Source organism: Opisthocomus hoazin, chromosome 1 (assembly GCF_030867145.1).
Source record: "Opisthocomus hoazin isolate bOpiHoa1 chromosome 1, bOpiHoa1.hap1, whole genome shotgun sequence".
Classification (NCBI taxonomy): Eukaryota; Metazoa; Chordata; class Aves; order Opisthocomiformes; family Opisthocomidae; genus Opisthocomus; species Opisthocomus hoazin.
In genome coordinates this window covers 128676210-128702698 of record NC_134414.1, presented here as the reverse complement: position 1 = coordinate 128702698, position 26489 = coordinate 128676210, and the positions used below count along the sequence as shown (strand labels likewise).

Here is a 26489-nt window from a genome sequence, read left to right as displayed (position 1 = left end):
GGTGCCGGCCAGGGCCTCTCCGCCACGTTTGGGCGAGGACTGCCGCGGCGGCAGGCACCGCCGGTGCTCCACCGCATCCCTCCCCCTCGGCCCAAGCCACCTCGCCGCGTGGGTCAGGGGGCGACCGCCGGGCTCGGCGGGGCCCGGCCTCCCGTGTTTACTGCCCGGGCGGGGGCTGTGCGGATGCGCTGCCGCCTCCCTCAACTTCTCCGCTCGCCGCGCTCCGGCCTCTGAATGAAACCCGCCCAACTCGGCAGAGTAAGTTACCGGGGGGCTGCGCGGGGGGCGGCCGGGGCCGCGGCCGAGGTGGGCCGGGCCGGGCCGTGCCCGCCGCCCGCACCCCACCACGGCCCTTACCCCGCGGCGCTGCCCAGGGCAGGCGTAGTTTACTCTCGCAGCCTTGCCCGGGTGGCCAATGGACAGCGGCTGCCGGCGCCGCGGCCGGCGCGGGTCCGCCGCTCCCCTGGACGCCGGGAGCCGGCGGCCGGCGGCCCCCGCTGCCTTGCCCCGCTCCCCCGGCGGCGGCGGCTCCCCAAACACCGCGCAGAGCAGCGCGACGATCTTTGTGTGAGTGTGTGCGGGGAGTGTGTGTGTGCGCCAGCGGCTCCCTCGCGGGCCGCGGGTGTAACGGCGCCGCTGAATGGCTGGCGAGCCCGTCCCTCAGCGCGCCGGCCAATGGCGGGCCGCCTTATATCCCGGGGAGTGTTGTGGCGCTGCCCGGGTTGCATGGCTCTGTGTGGAGCCGCGTTCCGCGGGCGCCGAGGCGGAGGGGCTCCGCCGCGCGCCGCGCTTCGCTCCGGCCCAGCGGCGCGCTGCCCGCCCGCCGGCCGGCCCCGCCGAGGTGAGTGCGCGCCGCCCGCCGCCCCTCGCCGGGCAGCCGGGAGACGGGCAGCGGCAGGGAGGCAGGCAGGCAGGGAGGGGTGCCCTCGCCCCACGCTTTCCCCCTCCGCGGCCCGGCGGCGGGGCAGCCCCCCGGGCCCCTCCGGAGGCGGCGGCCGAGAGGGAGGGAGGCGCGGAGCTTCCCCTGCCCTGCGCGGCGGCCACCGCGGCTCCCAGTCAATTTTCCCCCCTCTCGCCAGCCCTGCTTTCGCTGGAAAGTTTGGGCAGGGGAGCGCGGGGGGGCTGGTGCCGGCCGGGAGGGCAGGGGTGGCCGGGGCTGTTTCACCGGGGGGAGGGGGCCGAGGTGAATTGCGTTGCAGCGCAGTGCATTTAAAAAAAAAAACAACCAGAGAAGCCCCGAAGAAGAAGCAGGCGGCGGGGGTAGGCCAGCCAGTGCCAGGCTGCGTCTGAAACCAGGCACCTCTCGCCGCCACAGAGAGAGAGAGAGGCGAGAGCCGCGGCGGAGGGAGGAAGGGGAAGGAGGAGGAGGAGGGATAGCCATCGGCCGCCGCTCGGTGCGTGCCTCCGGGGGGGACTTGACAGGGAAATCGCGGCAGGCAGAAACGAAACTTCATCCCGAGGGGCGGCGAGGCGCGGCGCGGCGCGGGGGAGAGTGCGCGGATCGGTATCGGCTGCCGCCGGCCCGGGGGGGCTCCGCGCCGCCGCCGGGAACGTGGGGGGGTGGGGGGGTGGGATATCGGAGCAGAGGGGGCGAGGGAGCCGATCCGGCGGCCGCGCGGGGCGGGAGGAAGAGCCCCGGCGCCGACCCCGACAACAACAGCGGCCGGGCTCGGCTGGAGTTGGGCTGCGCGTTTTCCGGTAGTCATCGGCGATGCACCCGGGGCGGCGGCGGCCCCGGTGGGCAGCGGCCGGGCGGGGGCGGGCGGCCCTGCCGGGGCTTCTGGTGGATGCGGGGTCGTGTTGTGTCAGTAAGTTTAAGGTGGAGAAGGGAGGACGGGAGGCGGGTGGGGGCCGGGGTGGGAGGCGGCGGCAGGCCTCGGCCGCGCCAAGTCCCGCTTCCGAAGGTAAGTTGTGACATTGGGTGGTCGCGATGACAGAAAACTTGGCGGGGGGCGGCCCGGGGAGGGGGCGGCCGCCTCGGGGGGGGCTCTCGCCGCCGCCGGGAGCCGGATGGGTGCTCGGCTGTTTTTGCTGCTGCGAGATCGGGTCGCTGGTAAATTACAGAAAGCAGCTCTCCTCCTCCCCCCCCCTCCCCCGGCAGCCGCTTCGCTCTTCCTCCTCTCGGGTTTATTTGCAATGTATGAAACTTGCATGGCTGTGAGGAGAGCGATCCAGCGTAGGTTTGCGAGGAGGAGGAGGAGGAGGACGGGGAAGGAAGGGTTGGAGGCAGGGGAAGGGAGGCAGTCGCGTTAATCCCGGGCGCCGCACGGCAGCGGGGCTTTGCGTTAGAGATACCGGTGGCAGCCCGCCGCCGCCGAATGAGGAAGGTAAAACGAAGCGATGCGAGAGCCGCCGAGGCGACATGTACGGCGGCGGGGCGAGAGGCACCGGCAGGCGGCTGCCCGCCCCCTCCCTGCCTGCCTGCCTGCCTCTTCCCTCCTCCCTCCCTCCCCGCCGGGGCGGGGAAGGACCGTGCCCGGGTCTCCCCCGCTCGCCGCCAGCCGAGCCGGGGGGCCGCGGGGCTTTAACCGTGCGCGGGGCGGATCGGCCACTTTTTTTTTTTTTTTTTTTTCCGGGAGAGGCCGGCGGTTAAAAGTTTTATTTTCCAGAGGTGAGTGTGCGCGGGGAGGCCCGGGCGGCGGCAGGCCGGCGGTGGTCACTCGGGCCTGGGGCGCCGAAACCATTGCCCGTCCTGCCGGTGACACGTCCGAGCCCCGCAGCGCGGCGGAGGGGCCCGGCCGGCGGGGCAGGGACGGGGCACCGGTCTCCATGTGGCTCTCCCGGCGGCGGCGGCACCTCCTCCCCGGTGGCAGCGGCGGCAGCAGCGGGATCATCGCCCGGGCCCGCGGGGAGGAGGAGGGGAGCAGCGGGGAGGTGTTTGCTGCCAGCCTGCCTCGCCAGATCCCGGCGGGGAGGGCCGGGGAGCCCCCCCGCGCCCCCTCCCCGCGCCGCCGCCCCTTCCCTGCCCGCCCGCCCGCCCCCGAAGGTGTTGGGCAGACTTTTCCCCCGGGAGGGTGAGATTTATGCGCTGCATTATTGCTCCTCTCCTCCCCCCTCAAAGCAAGATGGACTCTCTCTTCGCTCTCTCTCTCTCTCTCTCTCACTCACTCACTCACACTCTCTCTCCCTCTTTCTCTCCCCCTCTCCCTGTGTCTTGTCAGCCCTTCAAGATCGACATTTTGTAACTAAGATGCAAACTTGATGGTGACCGGGGGCGGGGGGATTGGCGGGGGCGCTGGGTAGGGGGGAGGAGAAGAAGACGACGGGAAAGCCCTGGGTCGCGGCGGTCTTTCTCCATGTTTAATACCTTTTCTTTCCACCCCACCCTGGAGCCCGGATTCCGGTGGCCCTGCACTTGGCGGGGGCGGGCGGCGGCCGGGGGTCTCGGCGCTCTCCCGGCGGGCGGAGGGGGCGGCGGGGCGGGCGCAGGGCTCCGGGCGGCCCGGCCGGGCTCCGCCGGGGGGAGCGGGCATTACCTGAGACCGCGGTGCAGCGTTGCCGCCCGTCCCTCTGTCGTTCGGGTGTCTGTCTGGCTGTCTGTCTCCGCGGGTGGGTCTCGTACCTGCAGTCTGGCGGCTCGTTCGTGTTGCTAATTCGGCGTTGTTTGGCTCACCCACGCGCGGGGATTGGCCGCTCACCCCTGTGAGTTCCCGGGGGTCGTTGTGGCGTGTGCCTCCTCGCAGGTGGTGGGCAACTTTCCGCCTTTCGTTTCGGCAAGGCGCGGGTGTTTCTCTGCGTGTGCATGTAGATAATTGCGTGGTGCATCCCTGCGCGTACGTACGTGTGTCCGTGTGCGCCCGTGAACACACATCCGTGTGTTCGAGAGGCACGCAGGAAAAATAACCCACCCGGCTGGTGCACCCTCGGAGGATTTGCTCCATTTGCCCAGTCCTGGTGCCCTTTAAAGACACGCCGCGTCTTTTATTCGCTCCTTAAGGTTTCCTGTGACTGTCATCTTGTTTCAGTGGCAACTTGTCTGGGGTGGGGGTGAGGAGGAAGCAAGTTTGAAGTTTTGGGAGCTTTCCTCTTGTTGGCGTTGTGGTGAGTTGCAATATTGTAAAATCATGGTGTGCTGATGATGTGCCTTTATTTGATACTTTATAGGTCACTGTCACATGACAAAAGCTTTGAGACAGCTTCATCTTCGTCTGTCTGTAATTTCCATTTGCCTTCCTGGGTAAGTATGTAAACTGTACGCACGGAAAAAGAACTTGGTTGTTCTTGATAAGATAGAGCTCCTCGTGCTGCCCCTTCTTACATGGGAGATGCTTGTTCAGGTTTTAGCGCCTCAGAAAACATGTCTCCTCCGAGTGCTTATAGCAACTGGTAGATTACAAAGTTTGTATGTAGGGGGGGGTCTGAATAACCTGAGAATTAAAAGGCTGTGCATATTCAGATCTCTCTTCACTTATTTTCTTTTCTCTTGTTTTTTCTTAAACCTTGTTTTGTAAAGATAATCAGCTGATTGACTTAGGGCGTAAGTTTTAAACCAAAGTAACATTAGAATATGCGAAGTGCCACACACAGGTCTAAAACTTCGTAAGAATGTAAAGTCCTTCTAAAATTCAGTGGTAGGAGAAATAGGAAAATATAAACAGAATAGGTAATTATAAATCTCTGGAGGTCGAGAATCAGTGAGAAGTTTAGCAGAACTGTAATACTACTGCAACAGGAGTCGGTTCAGCTTTAACACGTAAACTGAGAGCTAATTAGAATTCCATCCATGCTCTTTCTGTGTTACTGTTTTTTCTTTTGGCATTGATTAATGCAGGTACTTATCAATTTGGAAGATAAATCTTAGTGGCTAGTTTACTAGTATTCCTGAGCTCTCAGGTACACAAATTTTTTTTTTCTAGCTGTATGTTGGGATAAGTTTTGACACCTTTTGAAGGGTTTGACGTCTTTTAAGCTGAAGTAGAAGTGATACTTTAAAAAAGAGGTTCTGAATTTGTGGGATCACATTTGTAGATGACATATAGCGAGTGGCACTTGGAGTGCTTCTTGTACAATCGCCAGTGGTGGCACTGAACTGCATTTGGCCCAGAATGGGGAAGTAGGAGCTAATTTTTTTCATGGTACTATTGTGTACATAATTAAAAACAAGACAAGACATGTATTTGGGGTAAGCTTAGTACTCATAAACATGAATGATTAATAACATACTCTTGACCTTTTCCAAGCAGTGTATAGCGGGCATAGGATAAGTGATGGTCCTAAAAGTACTGGCTCAAAGTGTGCTGTTGGGAGCAGCAGCTGTTCCAGTGTGATATTATGACCACAAAACTAGTCTTAAGGCTGGGATAACCGCTATGGGGTAGATGGTTTGAAGGGAGGATTCTGCCTGTTTTCCAGTTCTTGTAGAATTATACCCCAGTTCCATTTTTTTTGTTTTTATGGGCAATGAGGTTGGTGTGTGTAGGTCTGAGAGTAATACACTAAATTGAATTACTGAAATTCTTCATGATAGACAAGTTGCATAGGAGAGTATTGCTTTCAATTTGATAGCATTACTGAGAAGAATCATGTTCTGTGTAGAGTAATTGGTGCAACAATTTTTAGAGAGTAAAAACATATTAGCAAATTTGAAAACTGGCAGATAGGCTTGAAACTGTTGTTCAGAGCTGAATGCAAATACACTGATTTCTGAGCTTAATTTTCTGTGTTTTCAGGTAAGTCAGATTAGAGTGCTGTAAGTGCTAAGGACTTTATTTGGAGTAATAGTAAAAGATACTGAACAAGAATATCTCAGGGACCTTGCTTCAGGTAGTATCTTCAGTCGTTACCTGGTTTTAGTTTTATGCAATGAAGTCTTCTGGATGCATGGAAGTTTGATCGTAGAAATGAAGCGGTGGTCATCATCTCCCCAGAACTTTCAGAGGAGTGGACCTTGATTTTGTGTATAGTGCTAAATGTAGGTCTTACTCGATGTTGAACTGTTGTGAACAGATTACAAAGAAAAGAAGGGTGGGGTATCTTCTTGAAGAAAAAGGCATAATAGAGGCTTTAGAGGAAGCAGGGAAACACATTTCCTCATAGCTTAAAAAATGGTAATAAAAACAATGTGCCTGGTTAAGGGGAGAATAGAGATTTCATTAGATTTGTCCATGACTAGAAACTTCCTGTTACTTTAGGGTGCTTTTAGTTTGGTAAAAGTGATGATTTCTTTGTTTACACAGTTTACACAGTTCTGAGTAAAGTAACCATTCATGAGTGGAGTTTACTAATTTGGTCTTGACTTATGGGAGAGACACCTGGGTTCTGGTCTTCGTTAACAAGTGCCGAGTGGAGTGCTGGTGTGTTGCAAGCTAAAAGGGGGTGAGCTGCTTGGGAAGGGGCCTTGTGAATGCTTCAGAAATTGGCCCATGGTCTCAAAAGTTCATTGGATACTACTGTCCCTCTTGGCACAGCAAGCTGATAAACCATTTCAAGCAGACACATCATTTAGCAGAAATGTAACTCGTTTCTGTGTTGAAGTAAACTCAGAATATTTAAGAAGCTTACCCTTGATGCTTTTGAGTTTTTTGGGGTCTGCTTGTCGTAAACCCGTTGCCTGCAAAGCTTCCATTGGTTTCAGCAGGAGGTTTATTGAGGAAAGGAGTGTAGGAGTGATGGTGAGAGGAATTTGTCCATGTTTATTTTCCCATTCAGGGAAGAAATTGCTTTCTCTTTCATAGCTGTTGTGTGAATAATTAAAGATATTAAATGTCACTTTTCCACATAAAATACCAGGGGTAATTGTGCAGTTATTTTATAGCTAACATTTTTTCTTTTCATCCAGAATGATCTTAATACATTTTGTTCGTAAATTAGTGGTTCCATAGCTTGCGATCGTGTAAGCATGTGAATATCTTTAAGCAGATGACAGATCTTGTTAAATTCACTGGTACGAGTGCTCACATTCAGAGCTTAAAGATATTCCAGGTTGCTGCCGCTCGTGGTCTGTGGGCTGAAGATGCTCAGCATCTCTGAAGCTCTGTCAACATGGCATTAGGCAGGGCAATCTTCTGCTGTACAGCTGGTAGCAGAGTGGTATGAAGAAAGGAAATTTTGACCAAGAGAGCTGGGCAGGGTTGCTCTTCCACTGCATGTAGCGGTGGGGAAGGTGCAGGTGAGGTAGATGAGACATGCGGTGTACAAGGCTCTGCTGTCGTGTCAAGGCTGTGAAGGTGCCTGCAGTGAAACACTGCCTCTCTTTCGGTGGTACGTGGCACGTGTAGTGTTCAGGCCTCCCTCTTTATCCGAAGGTGGTTCCTTGGTGGAGGAAGGCACTAGAAATCAAAGTCGGAACTGAACTGAAACTCCGATTTTAATTTCTGAGTGTGCCACAGACTCTCTCTGTGAGCTCTGGCAAGTGAAGTAGTCACAACCAGAGGCCACTTTCCAAATTTCGGACTCAAGTTGGACTTGGTGTACCCTGACACAGGGGTCGCCCGCCACAGCTGCCAGTGGAATCAGCGGCACTGCCGTGGCCTGCCGGTGGCTTCCAGGATCAGAGTTTTTTCCTGGAAGCACAGCCATATGTGCCTTTGCCACCTACAAATGGAGACTGACTGTACTTCCCTGTATCATTAAGTCATGTGGTGCCCATACATTGGGACAGTTTTCCTGAGTGAATTAAGGGTGTTTTTTTTAAAGCAATATCGATAATGTTTTACATTTCTGTAACCTTAATTTATGTTTTCTTTATTACTTAGGAGTCTATAAAGCTGGGTTGAAATAATAGTCACGTGTATTTCAAAATATTCTTGAGAAGAAACAGGAAAAAGTCAACTTTCTGACTTCTGTAGTGTTAACTTTATTTCTTTTCCATCTACCATGTTTCCCACCTTTCCTGGGGTATCATTGTCAGAGGCTTTTTCATTCTGTTTCATGTCAAAAGATTGTTAGGACTTACTTCATGTTTATTATTTTATTTTAATTTTTTTTAAGATCAGTAATAATACAGTGTTTCTTCTGAGAGCAATGTGGTGAGCCTGGTACTAGTGGACGTGTGAATTTCACAAAAGACTTCTACAGCTGTCGCCCTTCTTTACAGTTTACGAAGGGGTAAGACAAACCAACACGAGGATTACTCTAACATTAAGAATGGCTTGGTGGGCTGCTGTTAGATTGCATTGCTTGGAGGGGGGGGAAATCACATGTTACTCTTTCAATAAGAACAATGTTATTAATCATTGGCAGTTGTTGGCATTGCATTATTCACGTGCTTATGTCCTGTCTGGCGAAGTACATAAGCCATACTGTAGTCACACACCTCAAAACAAGGAACAAGCATTTTTGTCCCTGTTCGAGGGATCTGAGATGCAAAGCAATGAAGGAGCATAGGCTTGCCTGCGGTGGCTGAACAGGTTAGCATTAGAAGGGAATGGAATAAAATCTGCATCTGACTCCTTAGTTTTGTGTCGTTTCCATTGGTGCATGCTACCCCTCTGAAGCTCTCCTGGTAAATGCCTGTCTTGACATGCGAGTCGTCTCACTGAATTCTGTGCCAGTTGGACATCTTTTGCTAATACTCAACTTTCATTCATAATGCTACTTAAAAAAAGAAAAAAACAACAACAAAAAAACCCAACCCCCCAAAAAAACCACACCAAAGCACTTTCAGAATAACGTGAAGTTACTGACTTTCAGTTCGGTTGTATTTGTTGACAGCAGAGTATAAAGTAGGAGGAGAGCTTACTTAAGAGGTTTTTGGCCCTAAACGTGGTATTTGAGATACTGTGTATATTACACTATTTATTATATTACACGATTTATTTAATACTACTTTCTTTGTATTAACTTTATGAAGATACTCATTTTCATAGCATAGTTTTAGAAGTTTGCATTCAGCTGAAATAGTTCTTTACAATTATTTCTCATATTCATACTCTAATGTGAAATCGCAACTTACTTTCTTGCGAAACATGGAATTGACAGGAGCAGCCACTTTGGTACTCTGGCAGTATTGTGATAGATGGGGCAACTTACTAATCTGAACTTTTATTTCTAAACCAGCTAAACATATTTCATGCTTTAAGATTTTCAGATTTGCTGATTACTAGTATTTTGTTACTGAGAGTAGGAGTTGGCTTTGACTTTAAAATAAAAGTTGTAATTGAGGAGGAAAGTGTACTTTACTTAATGCCTGAGTGTAGACCTAATTGTAGTATTCTCACAATGGTATCAGCATTTTATTATTTTTAATATTTATAAATTGGATTACATAAAAGATGAATTGATAGAGAGGAGCTGACACTTTCCAGTGTTTGTGCCTTTTCCTTTATACCACACAAATGCATAATGTAATAGGAAGTCCTGAAGAGCATGGACAATTCAGCATGTGAAAATAAACTAGCTTCAGGCAGATCTGAGTACAAAGAAAGCTAGTACAACAAAATTTCAATTTTTAGCAAGGGGAAGGAAAGTTAACAGGATTTCATGAGGCTACACTGAGAAAAACAGTTGCTTAGGAAGCATGGAATTTTTATTGTCAGAAATCTTCCACGTGGGTATTTCAGTATAAGGGATTTCATAAAGTGTAGCAATCATCGAAAATAAACAGCATTTTATTGACCCTTTGTATCACAGAGAGCCTCGTTCACCAAAGATAAAAATAATTCAGTGGACTTGCACGACATGGGATCTATAGATGTGGAAGCTCTCTTGACAAGAAGCTTAACAAGTCCTGTCTACGCCTTCCCTTGCCGAGGGGAAGTGGGAAAGTGTGTCTCCCCTCTGCCTGTTTGGTGTTTTCTGTTTGTTTGGTTTTTTTAAATTATGGTTTTCTTCCTGAAGGGCAATATGTATGTAGCAAATCATTGAGGAGTCTGCTTTGGGACACTATGAAACCACACTAGCTGCGTGCCCAGCCGTGGGGTTACTCTCCTCTCGCGCAGGTGTGGCAGCAGGAAGGTTTCTGCCATCCACGCTCGCAGGAGGGGCTTCATCCCGCTCCTCTGAAGCCCAGAGTTCCCTGTGGCAGGGCCAGGCTTGCTTGTTAAGGACTGATGCCTTGGTACTGTTGATGAGAACTGAACTGGCCTGTGGCAGGATTCAAGTGAGGAAAGCTTAAACCTGCTGGTGGGCCTCTGGTGGGCTGGGTCAGGCGTTGGTCACCACATGGTGCTGCGGGGCATGCCGGCAGTGCTTCGCTGCGGTTGAGTTGATGGCTTTCAGCCTGCACCTTTCAGGTCTTGCCCCAGTATATATTTTTCTGCCAGCTACGTAAGGACTTTTAATCATATGCCTCGTCAGAAGTTGTGATTTTTAGGTGGCTTTATTTGTTTTTCGTTTGTACCGATGTCCTACACAATCAGGACTTACCCAGCAATTGCAGTGGGTAAGGCATGTCACACGGTAATAGTTAGGATTGTATCTCTTGTGGCAGAGTAGTAGGTCTTCACTATTCAGCCTGTGTGTTCTTTTATGAAGCAATTAATCCTTGGGTTTTGTTTGTGTATGTGAGAGAATGCGTTATTTGGTCGTTGTCAAAGCAATGTTGAAGAGAATGACACCATGAGAGATTTGGAGATGAAGCTGTATAAAGAAAACCTTGAGAGAGAATGGAAGGAGTGAGGGAGAACTTGCTTTCTTACCTTATTTCAGCATCTTCAGTATGAAGTAACTCCACTGAAGTCAGTGGAGCTGAAACGTTGTGATGTTCTGCATTAAAGTCTGTCTGTGAAAATTGGGAGGAAGTTGTCCTCTTTTGCCAGGTTGATGAAAAAGGCATTTTTGTGGTTGACCATGTTTGATTTGCTTTCCGCAAGTGAGCTTTGAGCCACATCATGCCTACAGTGATCTACAGTTAGCAACATCATGCAGATTTTTTAAAAAATTATTTTCTTTATGAGGTGAAGTCCAGGAACATCAATGTATCTTGGCCCAACGACTGAAGAGTTCAATCCTGCAGCTATAACTGTGCAATTGGATTTCTGAACAGAAAGCCAGAACCAGAGCTGCGTCAGCAATGTGCACCCCTTTGCAGATCTGCTGCCTGAAGTTGCTGGTGGCCTGTAATTCCTCAGGAAAGCTGCAGCTATCGCATTATTCTTAATTACTGATGTGCAGATAGTCCTGCCAGGGTCGTACAGCTGTTGTACTCGGTGGTCAGCGTGCAAGCTGATAGGCAGTCCCTGACCTGCTGATGAGCAGTGCAGGAAGGGCTAGGAATATAGACATTGCTGAGATGTGCAGAGTTCCCATAAAGGAAGAAAGGGTGGAAGAGCGTGAAGAGTCAGAATGCCATTTGGTAGGTACACGTCTTTTGGCACGTATGCCATTTTTGCTTCCCAAGTTGGTTATATGGCTAGGCAAAGAAAGCATTCTGATGTACTGCAAATCAGTGGCTGGAGATGATAGATTTGGAAAGAAGTGGCATTATCACCTCTGCTTCAAGTCTGGCTTCAGATGTTCTTTCTCTTTGCAAAAGGTTTCTTTATACCCAGATTTGATGTTGAATAGTGCAGACTTCCTGCCTGGCTCAGTTCTAATCAGTGAGTGCTCCTTGCTACAAACTTGTGAGTTTCAGAGTTTGTCTCTTTTTGAATACATCTGTAATTTTTTTTTTCTCATAGAAGTTAAGTGTCTTTATTTGTATTTCTTCCCTCTAATTTGTTGGAGATACTTTTTCATACATTGTGTTAAACATCAGTCATCAAGTGCTCATAATATATTTTGAAACAAGTGTGCAAAATTGCAGCGTGATCCAGCACTGATTACAGAGCTACGGCATAGAAATTAATAAGAAAATAAAAATAGCATCGTTAATTTCCAGCTGCTTTTGGAGAAACAGAGGTGTTTATATAGGGAAATTGGTGTCTGCAAAATGAAGAATGGCAAAACTGGTAGCAAATATATTAATGCAAGTAACTATTCACAATTTACTACTTCTGTTCTATTGCTGAAAAATGGGTTCCAGTGCCAAAAGAGTAAGCAGAAGCTCCAGTGTCATTCTTTGAAAACTGACTAAATGAAGAGCACAAGTGTCAGAGCTAGAGTGAGGGAAGGAAGTTTTATTTCTCGGTGTAGAAAACCTTAGATAAGGGAAGTAGTTTATGGATAGCTAAGTGTAACGGTTGGTTGTATGTGTCCATTTCCCATTAATATGAGAGAATTGCCTGTGTGCGTGTGAGGGGAAAATTATTTTTAAAGTGTTTCCCTTGGTAGTAAATCAGTATTTACCTTGCATCTCTTGTATGTGCTTGCTTGTGCTTGTCTGTCTCGCCTCAGCGTGCTGTACCAGAGCAGCAGAAGGTAAATAGAGCCTATGGGTAAAAGTGACCCAGGCAAAATCCGACACCGTGAGGGCCCTCGCCACAGTCTGGGCCGCCAGTTTCCTTCCGAGGGGGCTGTCAGAGGGAGCTGGGTGCTCCGCTGCAGGTTTGGAAGTCTCCACTGGGTTTGCTGTTACTCGGGGCTGGCCTGTTGTTCAGGTGGGAGCTCCCAGCAAAGCTTTGGGCCTGCGTGCCTGCAAAGTCTTCCTGGTTTCCAGTCAGCAGGGGAAGATCCTGCCCTCCTGACAGACATGCCTGGAGGAAGCGGGTTATTTATTTATATGGCGAAGCGGGCTCTGGAGGATGTCCCTGTCGAGCTGTGTGGCGGTGCGGCCAAAGTGAGTGAGAGGATGCTGGAGTGCGGGAAGGGAAGCGACCGAGAAAACTGGCCAGGTGCTGCGTTTTGCCTAAGAATTGTCCTGCTGGATCCTGTGCCACGGGTGATCCGGTTTCTGGGTGCAGGCTTGCTTTCCTGGATGGGCCCACAGGGCTGCATTTGAAGTTTACTGCTACTCTTCACTTACGGAGACAGAAATACAGGAATCAAAACGGCAGTGAGGCGGTCATCGCAGACATCCCCATGCAATTGGTGGCGGGAGAGAAAGGCACAGTTCAGGTCTTCCAGTGAGGACAGTATGTGTTCTCATTCAAGGATCCTAGAGAAAAAAAATATTTGAGTGGGGGATGGTGTTTCGTGGAGTGCTAACAGGCTTTGCAGAGATTGAGCAGGGCTGAAGGAGAGGGTGGGGGCAGGCACAGTGGAAGCAGGGGGGTTTTTACACCTTGTATTCCTGGCCCTTGTGAGCTCTTCTGTACATACCCTTACGTGTCTGCTGCCTTATTGCAGTTATAACTATTCAACTGATTTAAATAATGATTTTTATAAATAAACACTTGGTTTAAATTGGTGCTCTTAATCTCATTTTGCTTTGGTAATTTTGTATTTGTTTTCTCAGAAGCAATATCTATTGGTAGACAATTGTTAAAATACGTTACTAAATACAGCCTTTACACTAAATCTGGCACACTTTTTTGTTAGTTCAGATAATGCACAGTATGCCTGCGCACTTTCTGTGGCTTACATGCATTTATTTAGGTTGCAATTGTTAAGAAAGTTTTGATTTAGAACATGACAAATTATGCTTTTTTTTTTGAGGCCTTTAAAAAAAGTCCTATTTAATAAATCTACACTCAACCACGAACACACATGTGCACACAAGTTAATGCAAATAGATTTTGCACTTAAAATGTCAGTAAAATATTATTGCTAATAAGGTAACTGATTCTGCTGTAACCAAACGCAAGCTTTTAGAACTAGTAGAACTCAAACTTCTCTGCTTTGCTTTCTCAGATGAGGAGGAAAACAAGTGATCTTGCTTCTAAGTTCCCAGTTAGTTTCTGAGCTTTACACCAAACTCTGCTAAGTGACTCATGGACCAGAGACATTTTCTCTGCAAATACAGTGGAAGTTACTGCTTTCAGGTAACTGTGTTCTAAGCCTAATGCTTGTTCCTGGTCCTTCAGTGAAGAGTTACATGTTCAGTATTTGAACTTTGTTTACAGTTTTGATATCAAACATCTAATTTATTTTAATTTAATAAAAATTGAGTTATATAATATTACAGTAGAATTTTACATTGGTTTGTCATAATTTAAAGGTAAATTACAATTTGGTGCTTTTTATTAAAATACATTTAGCATCAGTAACATTTGACTGAAATTTGAGGCAGATTTCTTTGTTCAGAGGGTACTCATTTGTAACTGTATTTGTTTCTGTTAAGATGAATGTATTTTCTCAGATGACTTCAGTATCCATTGTCCAAAGTTTCTGTTTGTAATAATGGATGCCTTGGGCAGCATCTTCCACCATTAAGGAATGGAGAGTAGCTCACTAGGTGACAAGCTCGCCATATTAACCTTTTTTTGTGAGAGCTAGACCCCTGTGTAGCTTCTAGCAGGTATAGATCAACAGATACCTGTCTGTTTACACAGATATGTACTGAACATTAAAAAAAATTTTTGATTATTTTAAAATTGCTGTTGCAAGTTTTCCTCTAGATTAGGTGGCGTGTGACTGTGACTTTTAATGGTTGAGGGGGGACTTTTACAACTTTCAGAAACAAATCTAGCACCACTGGTGTCCAGAAATCAAACAGTGAAACCAAGTTGGTTACTGGATGCTGAATGTATTATTAATATATTAGATGAAGAAAGAGTAAGGGGGGCGGGAAATGGTAAATATGTCATAGCAACCCTGTGGGCTAACACAGATAAAGAATTCTTACCCCCACCCTACCAAAATATTAATAGCATCTGGGCAGAGTCAAAGAGCTTGATAACATGTATTGACTGTGCAACTCCATGCAATTTTTCTGCAGCAAGGGAACTGTGTAGCGGTATCTGTGACCATTGAGGAATGCAGAGTTGGACCTCAGGTAGTAGAAGGGTTGTGCTCAGAAGTGTGAAGTGTGTCTGAGGCCTGGTAGCACCGTTATACAAACTACTTGTGTATTGCAATTTTGCTCCTTCCCCCTGCGAAGGAGGAGTTGTACACTTCAAGAAGTGTTTTTATGGCTTTCTCTGGGCAGTGCAAACATAGGTTTTGTGATCCTGACTTTGTCCTGTTTTTCTGTATTCTTTTGTATCAATGTATAGGGTATTCAGTCTCAACAGTTATTATAGGCTTACATAACTAAATACGAAAAGATAAAATTAGAAAGCTAAATAGAAATTAGAAGAAAATCAAAGCAAACATCAAAATGCTGTTGTAGGTCACAAATGTTTTAAATGGTCAATTTTTAAAAAGAAAAACAAAACCTTCCGTAAAAAATTGAAATGGGAAAATTAATGAGTATTACCTACTCTTTTTCTTAAGAAGAGAACAAGCCAAAGTAAGATGAATCACTTATCCTGAAAGGGTCGTCATTTTCACATACATTTGGTACAAGATCAGTAAGAAAATACGGTTGGATATTTAGGCAACTTTTCTGATGTAAGTTGTTTATTGCTGAAGCATTCGTGTTTTATGATGCTGCCCTGAAACAATTAGCTCTTGTTTAGCATAAGTGTTTAAACAGAATGCTTTACTAATGTGGCTGATTTTATAGTTATTGCATTTCCATAGGATTGAACTATTCTTGTTCTAACTTGCTTCCACCCCCCCCTTAGACAGTTGAAATGTAGAGGCTTTGTTCCCTCTCAGAAAATAAGTATTTGAGCCAAGATTTTTCTCAGGAGAATTGGTATCTTTGACGGTGTTCTGTCTGAGATGTCTCGGAGAAACCTGTTACTCAGCATGTGCTTAGCAGTGTTTTCCTGTTAGGTTACATTGAAATGGGCTACTGGTCAGGCTAAAAAATCTGGATAAAAAATTCACTTTGGTCTGAATTAAGAGTTGGTGTGAGCTTTGCAGTTCCACTGAGGCCGCTGAACAGAATTTGGTTGCATTATTCACAGGGATTGTGGCAAAACCAGCTAGGAGCAGTGCATGCTTAAAATGTTGCTGTAACTACATCAGTAACACTTGATCAGAAGAATGAGACACCCTCACTTGTCTTTGGTTATTATTTGTGGGGGGGGGGGTTTGGTCCCATCACTACAATTAAAGCTCACTTTCTTCCCCTTTGGAGAGTTAGTCAGATGGATCAACTTGGTGAAATAATCCCACCAACAGTCCATATTTAGACGATAGGCCAGTCTTTTTCTTGAAACAATTTTATACTCGGGAACTTCCAAAAAGTCGTATCTTCACAACCAGAAGCATTTCTGCTAGTGCTGAGCCAGACTAGTGTTGCTGTGAAGCAGTCTGCTTTCATGGCAGCTCCAGCCAAGCACAGGGGGAGTGGAAAGGCAGGTGCATTGTCTTAGCCTGAGTACTCCAAGTTTGTATAAGGTAAGCTGCAGGGGAATATCCTTTGCAAAGTATTATATGTGTTATTTGCTGCCTGCAAAATAGATCCTGTCACTTTCCCAGGTACCCCAAAAGTAACAGAGGCAACTAACCATATGTGTGATTTTTTATTTTTTTTTTCCCCCTACCTCCCATCCAAAAAGGAGCTATGCGGTTACCGGGGAGCTGTGGGCCATTAGGTCTAGTCACTGTCACGCTGAGCTCAGTGAGAACTCTGCTGTTGACTTCAGTGGAAATAAATTCAGACTTGTAAGAAAACCTTCATGAATCTCATTTAGGATTCTTTAACAATCATCTGTACTTTACCAGTATAATGATACTGGTGGTTGGTGTGAATTTTACTGTTGTATAAATGTGAGTGAAAGTATGAGCGTGGATGGAGTAACCCTAGAGTATAGTATGCCACGACAACTTTTTCATCTGCGGAGACAAAAGAAAAGCAGTATAAACCCTTTCACAAGGATGGACTTGCATTTCTGTAAGTTTGTGTTTGTGCCCTTTGAGGTACGCTGGTGGAATAACTGAAACAGAAGTGAAGTGTGCGCGCACACAAAAAAAATCACTTGCTAGGTATGGACTAGTATCCTGGTGCCATAACACTTGTTCCGATTGTTCTGGTGTAGCTGAAACAAGACTATTTTCTAAGGTAGACAAATTCATAGCATAAGGCAGACAAATTCATAGCATAATGCATAAATTATACTCTGATGGTGCTAGGAGTGAAGGAGAGCGATCCTGGAGTGAGTTTCTAGTAAAATGTGTCCCACGCGCTGAATGAACTGCTTGAAATACACCATTGTGTATGCCCCAGGTTGAATCTAGTACAGTTTACTATTTAGGCTCAAGTATATTCAGAAGGATGGGTGAAAATACATTCCAGCTCCGCACTTACATTTTATCAAGCAAACTTAAGGTTAGCACTTCCTTCTGGGATTCCAGCAAAGGGTGAAAATTGTGCCGGATGGAACAGGAAAAAAAACCCACTGGCTGGTGCTGCAGTTTTTACCATTAACTTGCTTCATGATCTTGTGCAGATTGCTGCTTCTTTCTTTCTGTTTCTCCGTTTACAAACTTGGGATGGTGGTGGCTTCTTTCTTTGTAAAGTGTTCTGCAGTCTTTGGAAGAAAAACTTGGTACTGAGTAGCAACGCAAAAAGTCAAGAGTTGCCAGTATTTTTTTTTTTTTGTATATATATTTATTACCATGTGTTAGCTCTATCATAGGGTCAAATAGCAGTTGCATTAATTGTGGTGGAGTTACAAAACTTGAGGGGGATTTTACACTGAGACTCAGTTTTGTATAATGTTTGTGAAGATCTTGAAAAGATGCCTGCTTCTTTCTTGAGAGAGACAGACTTCAGGTTGACATTTAGCAATTCATCCTACCAGAGAGTCAAAATAATTCACTATCTAAACAGGTGTATAAGCAAAGTCTTTAAGAGTGTGTACTGTAGAACACAGGTGGTGTTGTCGTCTGTGTTACATATTTTGTTAAACAGTACATTTTTAGGGTATAATAACACTTTGCCTTCCTATTGTGTACTTTTACAGGTGTCAACTAACTACATTTTACAAACATTTCAGAACCAGTGTTACCACCCCAGTTTTGCAGATTGCAGAGTAGACCCAGGGATGTTCAGGTAAGACCAGATGGCTGGTGGCAGAACCAGGTACAGAACTCCGGAACTTCCTGCATGTTTCTACGTCACCATTAAATTTATTACACCAGCTACCTTTTTGGTACTAAAACATCTGCCCTGTGTGTGTGCACATATTACTTTTCCATATTGGTAGGTGGCAAAAATTATTATGAACTATCATCTGTCGATTTGAGGCTTACTAATTAAGTATTTGTGAACTTACCAAATCTGTTAGCATCCAAGTTCAGTTCAGAATTCTTCTACATTTAAGAGCTTGTGCTGCATGATAGGAACGTAACCTTGTAGGTCAGAGCTTTTGGACTTGGTGTTTTTTTTCTTCCAACCCAAGGTCTCTTCTTCACTCAGTGCTGTGTAAATATTGCCCTCTGTCCTCCCTACTTCTGTGAAAGTGACTTTTGCAAGGATGGACAAGCATGCTCTGTTTGCGGTCTGAGATGTGTGAAGGTGATAGAAACGTATTTATGCTGGTTGCAGGCATGAGCTAAAGTGGCCTACTGCTTCAGAAGGACTGCTTAGGCCAGGCTTGGTCTGTGCTTACATATTTCAGAGCACTCAGTTCAGCTTTCTAGCCTGGAGCTTCTTGCTCTAAGGATTGGCACAGATTGTCTGGAAGTTGGCGTTGTGGCAACATGGGGTTTTGTGGAGCACTTTGTAGTTAAGGTCCAAAGTTTAAACTTGTAGTTTCATAGTAGGTCAGTAACAAGGAAGCTTAATGTCTGTCTTTTAAAACAGATTAGATTGAGAATCCATCGATCACATGCTTTCCTTTCTTAGGCTAGTGCTGTTCAGAGCTGTGTTAAGCATATTCCACTTTCTCAGTTGGTACGTAGTCTTGAGCATACCAGAACTGGATTTCACAGAAAATTCTTAGTACTTTGTTCACCTTCTGATGTCAAATCCAGCCATCTGCGTGCTATACTGTGAAGTAAAATGATAGAAAGCTAAGAAGATAATAGGTAAAAATCTGTAGATCCCAAGGGAGTTATCCCCCATCCTTGCTCTGCAGTTCCAACCAGCACTGTCAGGTTTTTTAGCTGCTGACGTTTTTCTAAATGCTGCCAAACTTGCATCTTTTGGACTGAGTTTTTCCTGTGTTGGGTTTATCTTTAAGACAAGGGCTGTGTAGGGTTTTCATCTGAGGGAGATGGGAAAGAATTAGTAGAATAAAAATATTCAAGAGAAAAAAAAAATAAACTGAAAAACAACTTCTAAAAAAACCAGTAAAACCAAAAATGGGGAAAAAGCCTATAGATCTTAAGGAGCTTGGCCTGAAGAATACTGGCCCGGCTTGTCATCCAAAGAATTGATTTTTATTTCACAAATACAGAAGTTTTTTTGTTTGGTTGGTTTTTAAGAACTCTGCTTCAGCTTGGAAAGGACAAAGATCTTTATATACTTGATTATTTTAGGGCCCAGTCCTGCAATGCCTCTGTCATAGCGGTCTCCCTGAGCTGTTGCAGTTGCAGGATTGAAGCCCTGCATGCAGCTAATCTTACAGGGACCTGATTCTGCTTTGAGACATTTTGGCACAGATCCTTGGGCATGTGCACAGTTCTGGGTAAGCTGTTCTGGCTTGGCATCAGCGAAACAATTGGTGAAGATGGAGCTGGTTGTGGATTCCAGTTTATGAAGCAGTGAGGTTCCTCTTGGAAATCTGATAAGATTTGTTACATACTGAAGTTTGTAAAATCTGTCACCTGAGTGATTTTTAGAGGTGTTTTTCAAGAAATAGAGGCAATTACATTCAGACCTTTCGTCTTTTCTTCTTAGAGTGTAAGGGTAAACAGTTGACAGCAAAAGGAGATCAAGTAGGGTATAGATAAAATAAAAATGGAAGGTGTAAGTGGCCCAGTAGTGCTTTTTTTAAAAAAAAATACTTCTTCCCTCAGTTAATACATGAATAAAGTGATGAATTTCTGTAACTGCTTGGAAAGAAGAAGTAAAAAAAAAAAAAAATCTTACCTGACAGCTAAGGAGTAGTGTTTCAGATGGTAACCAGGCTGAAGCCATGCCGTGATGCTTCCTTGGCCTGGGCCAGGTGCTTCTGGCTCCTTAGAGAACTCACAATTCTAAGCAAAGTTAATGCTGGTCGTTTTTCACTGCTGGTATTCAGAATGCTGTGGACAACAGTGACAACTTAAAATCATCAGATACTTTTCAGTCTGCTGTTGCTTGGGAGTGCTGTTATCGGGTCCAGCAAAGTTACACTCATCAGGAAGAGGACTTCTGGTCAGGGTATGAGAAGTGTGTCTGTGCTGCGCCAGGTTTCAAACCATCTTGAAGAGTAAAGTGGTTGCTCAGCTCCCTGATACTGCAGTTAGTCTGCTGTGGGCACGTAGGCAAGCAGAAGGTTAGCTCAGAGATCCTCCTGGTGCGTTGGTAACACTGCAGAATATAGGACGAGTAGAGAAATAAAATGGGAATAAGAGGATATGGCAGGAGATGATTTACTTGCATCAAAGTGGAATTTCTTGTAGGGTCCTAGTATTTTCTCCTCATGCTTTATTGTGTTATTGAGACCTGCAACAGGTGTTGGATCTGATCCGTTCTGGTGCTAGAGCATGCTATTTCTTTTTCTCTCTAGCCAGTGACTGAAGGCGGCGCTTAGGTACGTGTCTGCAGTTACAGTGAGACTGACTTACCATCATGCTGCTTCAGAGCAGGGAAAAGGTCGAACCAAATAGCTCATGATGAGGAGATGTCTGTATTCCTAATACCCAGAGTACCTGGGCTGTCCTTGCAAGGTGTTGGCTGTGTCCAAGGCAGGTATGGTATGCACTGCAGTTCTGATTTCCTGATCATCCAGGTTAAGTACTCTCTTCTAGAGCTCTTTGCCTGTTTGTCTGTCTAGGTTTCTGGTAGTGGAGATGGAGATGGGTAAGGACAACGGTGAGGAACAGTTGTGTCTTCCAGTCAGGACACAGACACAGCTCATTCTGGGAGGGATTCTCAGTACTGGAGCTGAGGTGTGATCAGAGGTTGTCACAGACACCTCTGAACTCTGTCTTTTAAGTTAATTGTATAGCTACTAAGACTTTAAGAGTAGATAGGAGGAGATAAGCGGGGGGAGGAATATCATGCTATCAGAGACAACCCCACTTGTGAAGTTACCAGGGAAGCTGGTGAGATCGTAAAGCTTTTTATTCAAGAACACAAAATTTCTGTCCCTCAGGTATACTGTGCCAGCTTGATTAGTTGCCTGACATTTTGTCATTGTTTCACTCTGTAGCAAAAATACATTCTGCTTACATATGAAAGGGGTCATTTCTGCTCTATTTCCTTTAGCTGTGGATCTGTAATTATTGTTCTTGAGTTTATTTATGAGCTACTAGGGCCTTTACTAGAGATGATTTGCTTGTGACATTGGGAAGAGCTGTTCCTGTTTTGAATCAGTTGACAGTTTTTCCTTTACCAGAAGGAAGTTCCACGGAGTTAAGTTTGCTACAGCTGGCATCAAGTACACAGCGCAGTAGATCTCCACCAGGTTCAGTGAAGCAGTCGCAGAATGATGCGGGGGGTGGAAGTACTCACTAACTGTTCTTGCATTACTGTGCATCTGTAGCAAATCACTTGGGTCCAAGAGTAGGAAGGAGCAGGTTCATGGAGTCACAGCATCTGCACTGCTCTGTGCTTTTTCATTTTTGAGATCTGGAGTAGCAGAGGTTTTGCTTCAATAAAAAGAGAACCTCATCTCATCTGTATTGTTTGCAGCTGCTGTTCTCTTTTGCACCTCCACAAAGTCGATGTGAGGAGTTACCCATCTGAGTGGAAGTAGACAATGTGTAAAACATGGGGTCTGTGATCCGTGGATCTTCACCTGTTTGTTACTGTGCTGAAAAAGTTCTTCCATTCCAAATGTCTTACTCTTCTTTGGAGAACTTCACTCAGTCGTAAAGTTGGCCATGTATGATAGGGGTGGAGGGGGGTGAGGAAATGAAAAGCGTAAAATAGAAAAGTCAAATTGCAATTAAAAAGTAATCACATGGAATCAGATCTTTTTGGGAGAACTGGACATGTGTTATCGCTGTATTAAAAGTTAAGCACATGCACAATTCCTTACAAGACTCAGATTGTTGGGTTTCAAAATTGCACCTGACTGCAAGGACTTTCAGCCTAAATTCATATTATTTCTATGTGGAATCTATTTCAAATATGTGAAATTTACTGCTGGTGACAAGTGTTTGATCATAGTGTTGTTTTAAACTTAGATGCATCAGCTTCCAAAACTTAGGTTTCTTGACAGATATTTAAATATTTAAAACATCCTCCATGAGATTACAAAATCCAGCAGTTCAACTATGTAAACAATGCTAGGAATAATGAACCAGAAAATATTCAAAATGGCATACCCTCTCCATAAATACTTGTCTCTTGTTTTAACATTCACCATGATGAAACAGCAAGGAAAGTAACCCCTGAATGTTTATTTGTTTTAACTTACTAGCTTGCTGCTGAAACAAGCTTTCAGGGAGATCCATGGAGTCCCACAAGGTGGCAGGAGCTAACTGTTGTATACTAGAGCCATGGTCTGAAAGAAAGTAAAGGTAATAAACTGATTTTGCTAGTTGCGTGCATTGGAATTATGAGCAAGTTAGACCAAAATTTCAAAAGCTCACCTTGTGTAGGTGGTTCTTGGACTTCTGGATAATTTGGGCAAATGAATGAGATTCTATCCTCAAGAATCTTACTTCAAAAGAGAAAGTTCAAGCATTCTTACTTTGTCAACAAACAGGACCTTTATTTTTATTCAGTGGTGGTAATTTGCTTGTAGTGTGTGTGATCGCTGTGAATGGAGAGCAGGGATGAAGCTGTGCAGGAACTTGCTGGTGTATGAGGTTCACAGTTTAACAAGTCAGCAGTGAGCACCTCTTAACTTGCAAACTCACCTTGACAGTGTGGGAATGCTGACCACAAGGTGGGACACAGCCGCCAGGGCTGAGGGACTGCGGAAATAAAGGAATTTTCTGCTGTTTCAGTGAGGCCGTAGAGGTGTTCCTCTTTGGAAGCTCTGAACAATCAAAACGACATTGAAAGGATCCAAGTTTGGAGATTATTGGGAGTATTCAAAATAGCTCATCCTAACTAGTGAGACTGTCTTGGCTGGTATATAGAGCATAAGGCTGAAATGTATTCGTTTCTCTACCCAGTGCCCAGATCTTTCTTTAGACTGATGGAGTTCTTATTTCTTCCTTTTCTTTCCACTTACCCACTGATGGTCAGCGCTCTGCTGAAACGTTCTATGATCAGAACAGATTACAGAACAAGGGGGTTAATCAAGTATGTCTCACTGAAGGCATGATTCAAAACCTGTGATTATAAGCTCCTGCTTGCCTAACCTAGGACTTTGAGTTCTATGTCTCATTTTTGTAAAATCTTGCTGGCCTGGCTTAAAAGGAATTTGTGGACTTTAGGGTTTTAGGTGGCAGAAGTAACACTGAACAAAACAGTAGTAAGGTGAAATGATTGGCCCTGATTCAGTGGACCACAAAGTGTTGGTTTTGAGATTTGTGAATCTTTTGGTTTGTGTTAAGAGATTTTATTTTAAATGAGTAGACGTCCCTTTTTATTTTTTTGAATGAGAGGACAGATCTGTATATTAGCCAGATATCTTGGGAATTTGGGCAGCCCTGTTTGTGTGGACAAGACAATGCAGTTCAGTAGGGCTAAGGTGAAATTGAGAATAGGTAGTTTTCTTAACCAGTAGACAGATACTAGGAGTAAAAATAATTCAACTTTTATATGAAACTTCGGTTTTTCTCATCTCAGTGTCAATTGCTTGTCATTATGCTGTAGAAAAAGAATCTAAGCATTTGTGGTGGGGATATCTGAATAGCTGTATGAGGTGATTTGGGTGAGAATTTGTCCATGCCCGTATATGAAATAGTGTTGCTTCCATCATTGCTAGAAAAAGAAACAAGAACATTTAAAATCAATTCTGGAGTGACTTACAGACCTGTTGCACTAGCATGCATTGTCCAATAAAATATCTACACCTCGTTTTACTGACAGGGGTGACGGGACAAGATGTGGAGAGGAGCATTTTCAGCAGCTACTGTAAAGGAGTAGCGTATACCACTGTCTTGCCAAAATATGGGATCTTCAGAAGCATTTCTTTTTATACCTGTATTTGGAGGAATGTATGAAATTTAGGAAAATCTGTTAGGGCTGACCTGAATAATTTTAGTGGATGTAGTCAGATGATACTTACAATTTTGAAGTAAAATTTTGTGATTTCCAGTGGTTACACCTTTCACTTGCCTCCAGTTTGAAAACGATTTTAGTTCTTACAGAAACATCCTCAAATAATGATTAGGAAGGTAAATAATTAAGCAAGGATTCAGCATGTGATGAGCCCACTGGTGACATCTGTGCAGTTGAAAAGGTGCGTGTTATACAGTTATGTACCGATAGGATTGGACTGGTGATCATTTAGTATTTAAATTGAATGACTATCAGGTGTGAATTATTACGCAGTTGGTGCTTATTGAAACAAACTTAGCTGTACCTGACATTACTTCTGTTTGCAATTTTCAGTCACGCAAGTGTGATTAGATGCCTCATTGCCATTGCAACTCAGAAGCAATGGATCACTTATGTTGACTTGAAATACTCAAAAAACCCTGCATACCTGTATCTAAATATGATGAGAGAAATCGGTTTTTAACTTCAGAATGGGAGATGACATATTAACAAGGTGTCTGTGTTCAGCAGTGTTCTTTAAGTGTAGTTCATTTATGCTACAAACATGTGGACCTTAATGTAGCTTGCAGAGAGCTTGCTACCGCTGCGTGTTCAGAATACTATAGCAAGGTAAGGGTTGATTCTTAAGTTGCTTTATGCGCAAAGGGTCAGTGATCATGATAATACCAGGAGTAGAAGGAGTAGTGCAAGCAACTTGCTTCAATTTGACCACAGAGTCAATACAGAAAAAGGCTCCAGAGTGTATGGCGACGTATGTCTTACTGGGTAGAGTGGTAGCTTTCCAGAAAACAGTGGACGCTGGGGGGTATTTCTCAGCAGTGATAACTAAATGATTGTGAGAGATTTCTGCTTTGTGGTGTACTTAAAATTATTACGGACAGCTGAGAGGCCTGTTAGAGATTACTGAATAGTTTGGCAATTGATGGCAGTTGGTGCGTAACTCCAAATTAATCACAATGTTACTAGAGGAGGTAGAGGTGGGAGGTGAAGAGGACTACACAGGACATGTGCCTCTCCAGTGTAAGTATCTTCCAGGAAACCCATGGTCTTCCCTCCCTGTCTTGCCAAACCGTGTCTTAAATGTTTCAACTGTTCTGCTGATGTTAGTTAATTCAGGGACAATTGGAGTTGTCCCATCCGCCAGATCCCCTACCGAGGTGCTGAGTGCTTTCTCTTCTCCATGACCTCCTTGGGAATGCAGGGCATCGCTGGCCTCTAGTAAACGCCTGACTCAACTGAAGAGTCCAGCCAGACAAACAGACAAATATATACTGCCTGTTTACTACAAAGCTAAGAGTTTTCTGCATCCCTCCCAAGTCTGAGTTGCAGTTGGATTTGAAGGATTTTGAGGTCTAGGGAGTTGGCTACGCAGAGTCTTTTAAAGAAAAAAAAGATTCTTTACTACCAACTCTTCAGAAGCACCTTGTTAAAATGTAGCATTTCAGAATATAACCTATCCGTAGAACCTGGCATAATCTCAAACCTTAAGGGTATGTCTACATTGTAGACCGCTGTTTTGCAGTTACTTGAGTGTGTCTTCAATAAGGTAGAACAAGTATCGGAAGTGGTTTGGCAGTGGTAGCATGGAGCTCTGCACACTAATTTAACTTGCACTGAGTAAGGGTAAATTAGCTCATGCAGAGCTGGGCTGGGCTTCTATAGTTAGAGTTCATTGTACTCAATTAGTTGGTTTAAATCAGGTTTCTGTGTCTAGGAGCATAGGGCTGCTGAAACCATCTGGAGTCTCTGGGGCCAGTCACTGACACTTGTTGCCATATGCAACGAGGGCATGTCTTGGACATTCCTTCAAGATGCAAAATCTGGTTAGGCTGCAGTAACTAACAACTCTTCCTACACTAGCAGGTTGCAAATCCTGTTTATGGGTTTCTTTTATAGCACTGGATGTTGAAAACAGTACTTTCTCTTGGGAGATTATTTAATTAATTTGGCATTTATTTTGATACAAAGTTTTGCTGTTGTTGAAAGTGAAAACTAGTTGGGGATAAGATCTGCTTATTAGAGGGCTTGTTCTTGGGTTTTATAGGAGTGGGGGTGGCAGGGGAGGATGGGCGTATTGGCTTTTATGCACAGGGTAGAATTTTTGCCCTGCTCTTCTGCCTTTGCTTAAAGAAGCTGTAATTGAAGACTAGAGTCCCTGGGAGTATATGTGAAATATAGACATCAGTCAACACTGAGGCCAAGTTACCTGTGTTTATCTAAAGTATCTGATGTGTGCCAGTTCATTTAGTATCTGTTTAGTACCCATTGCTTAAATAGATGAAACTGGTCTTTTATTGACTTCAAGAAAGTCAGGTATGTCCAAATTAAAATAAACTGTAAATGTGGTGACTGACTAGTTAGTGCTCCAATTGTTGGGCGAAGCCTTGTGCTCTTAGACCAGCATAATCCTTCAGGGCCATGTTTAACATTCTCCCTTGTCCTCTCTGCACTCTTACAGAAA

At 45.2% G+C, this 26489-nt stretch overlaps 1 protein-coding gene across 9 annotated transcripts in view; it reads left to right on the top strand.

Annotated features, from left to right (window-relative positions):
• Nucleotides 1–781: 781 nt before the first annotated feature.
• BBX (BBX high mobility group box domain containing) overlaps nt 782–26489 on the top strand; it is a 158934-nt gene continuing 133226 nt past the window's right edge. For 2 of the 9 annotated variants that reach the window (XM_075435466.1, XM_075435404.1), the window contains exon 1: nt 13681–13739. In XM_075435466.1, the coding sequence (XP_075291581.1) occupies nt 13689–13739 (51 nt within the window). In that variant the 5' untranslated portion in view covers nt 13681–13688. Of the gene's footprint in view, nt 842–2580; nt 2612–4104; nt 4178–13679; nt 13740–17717; nt 17807–26489 lie in introns of those variants that run through there. The other 7 variants (XM_075435493.1, XM_075435502.1, XM_075435444.1 and 4 more) reach the window with 7 other exon arrangements.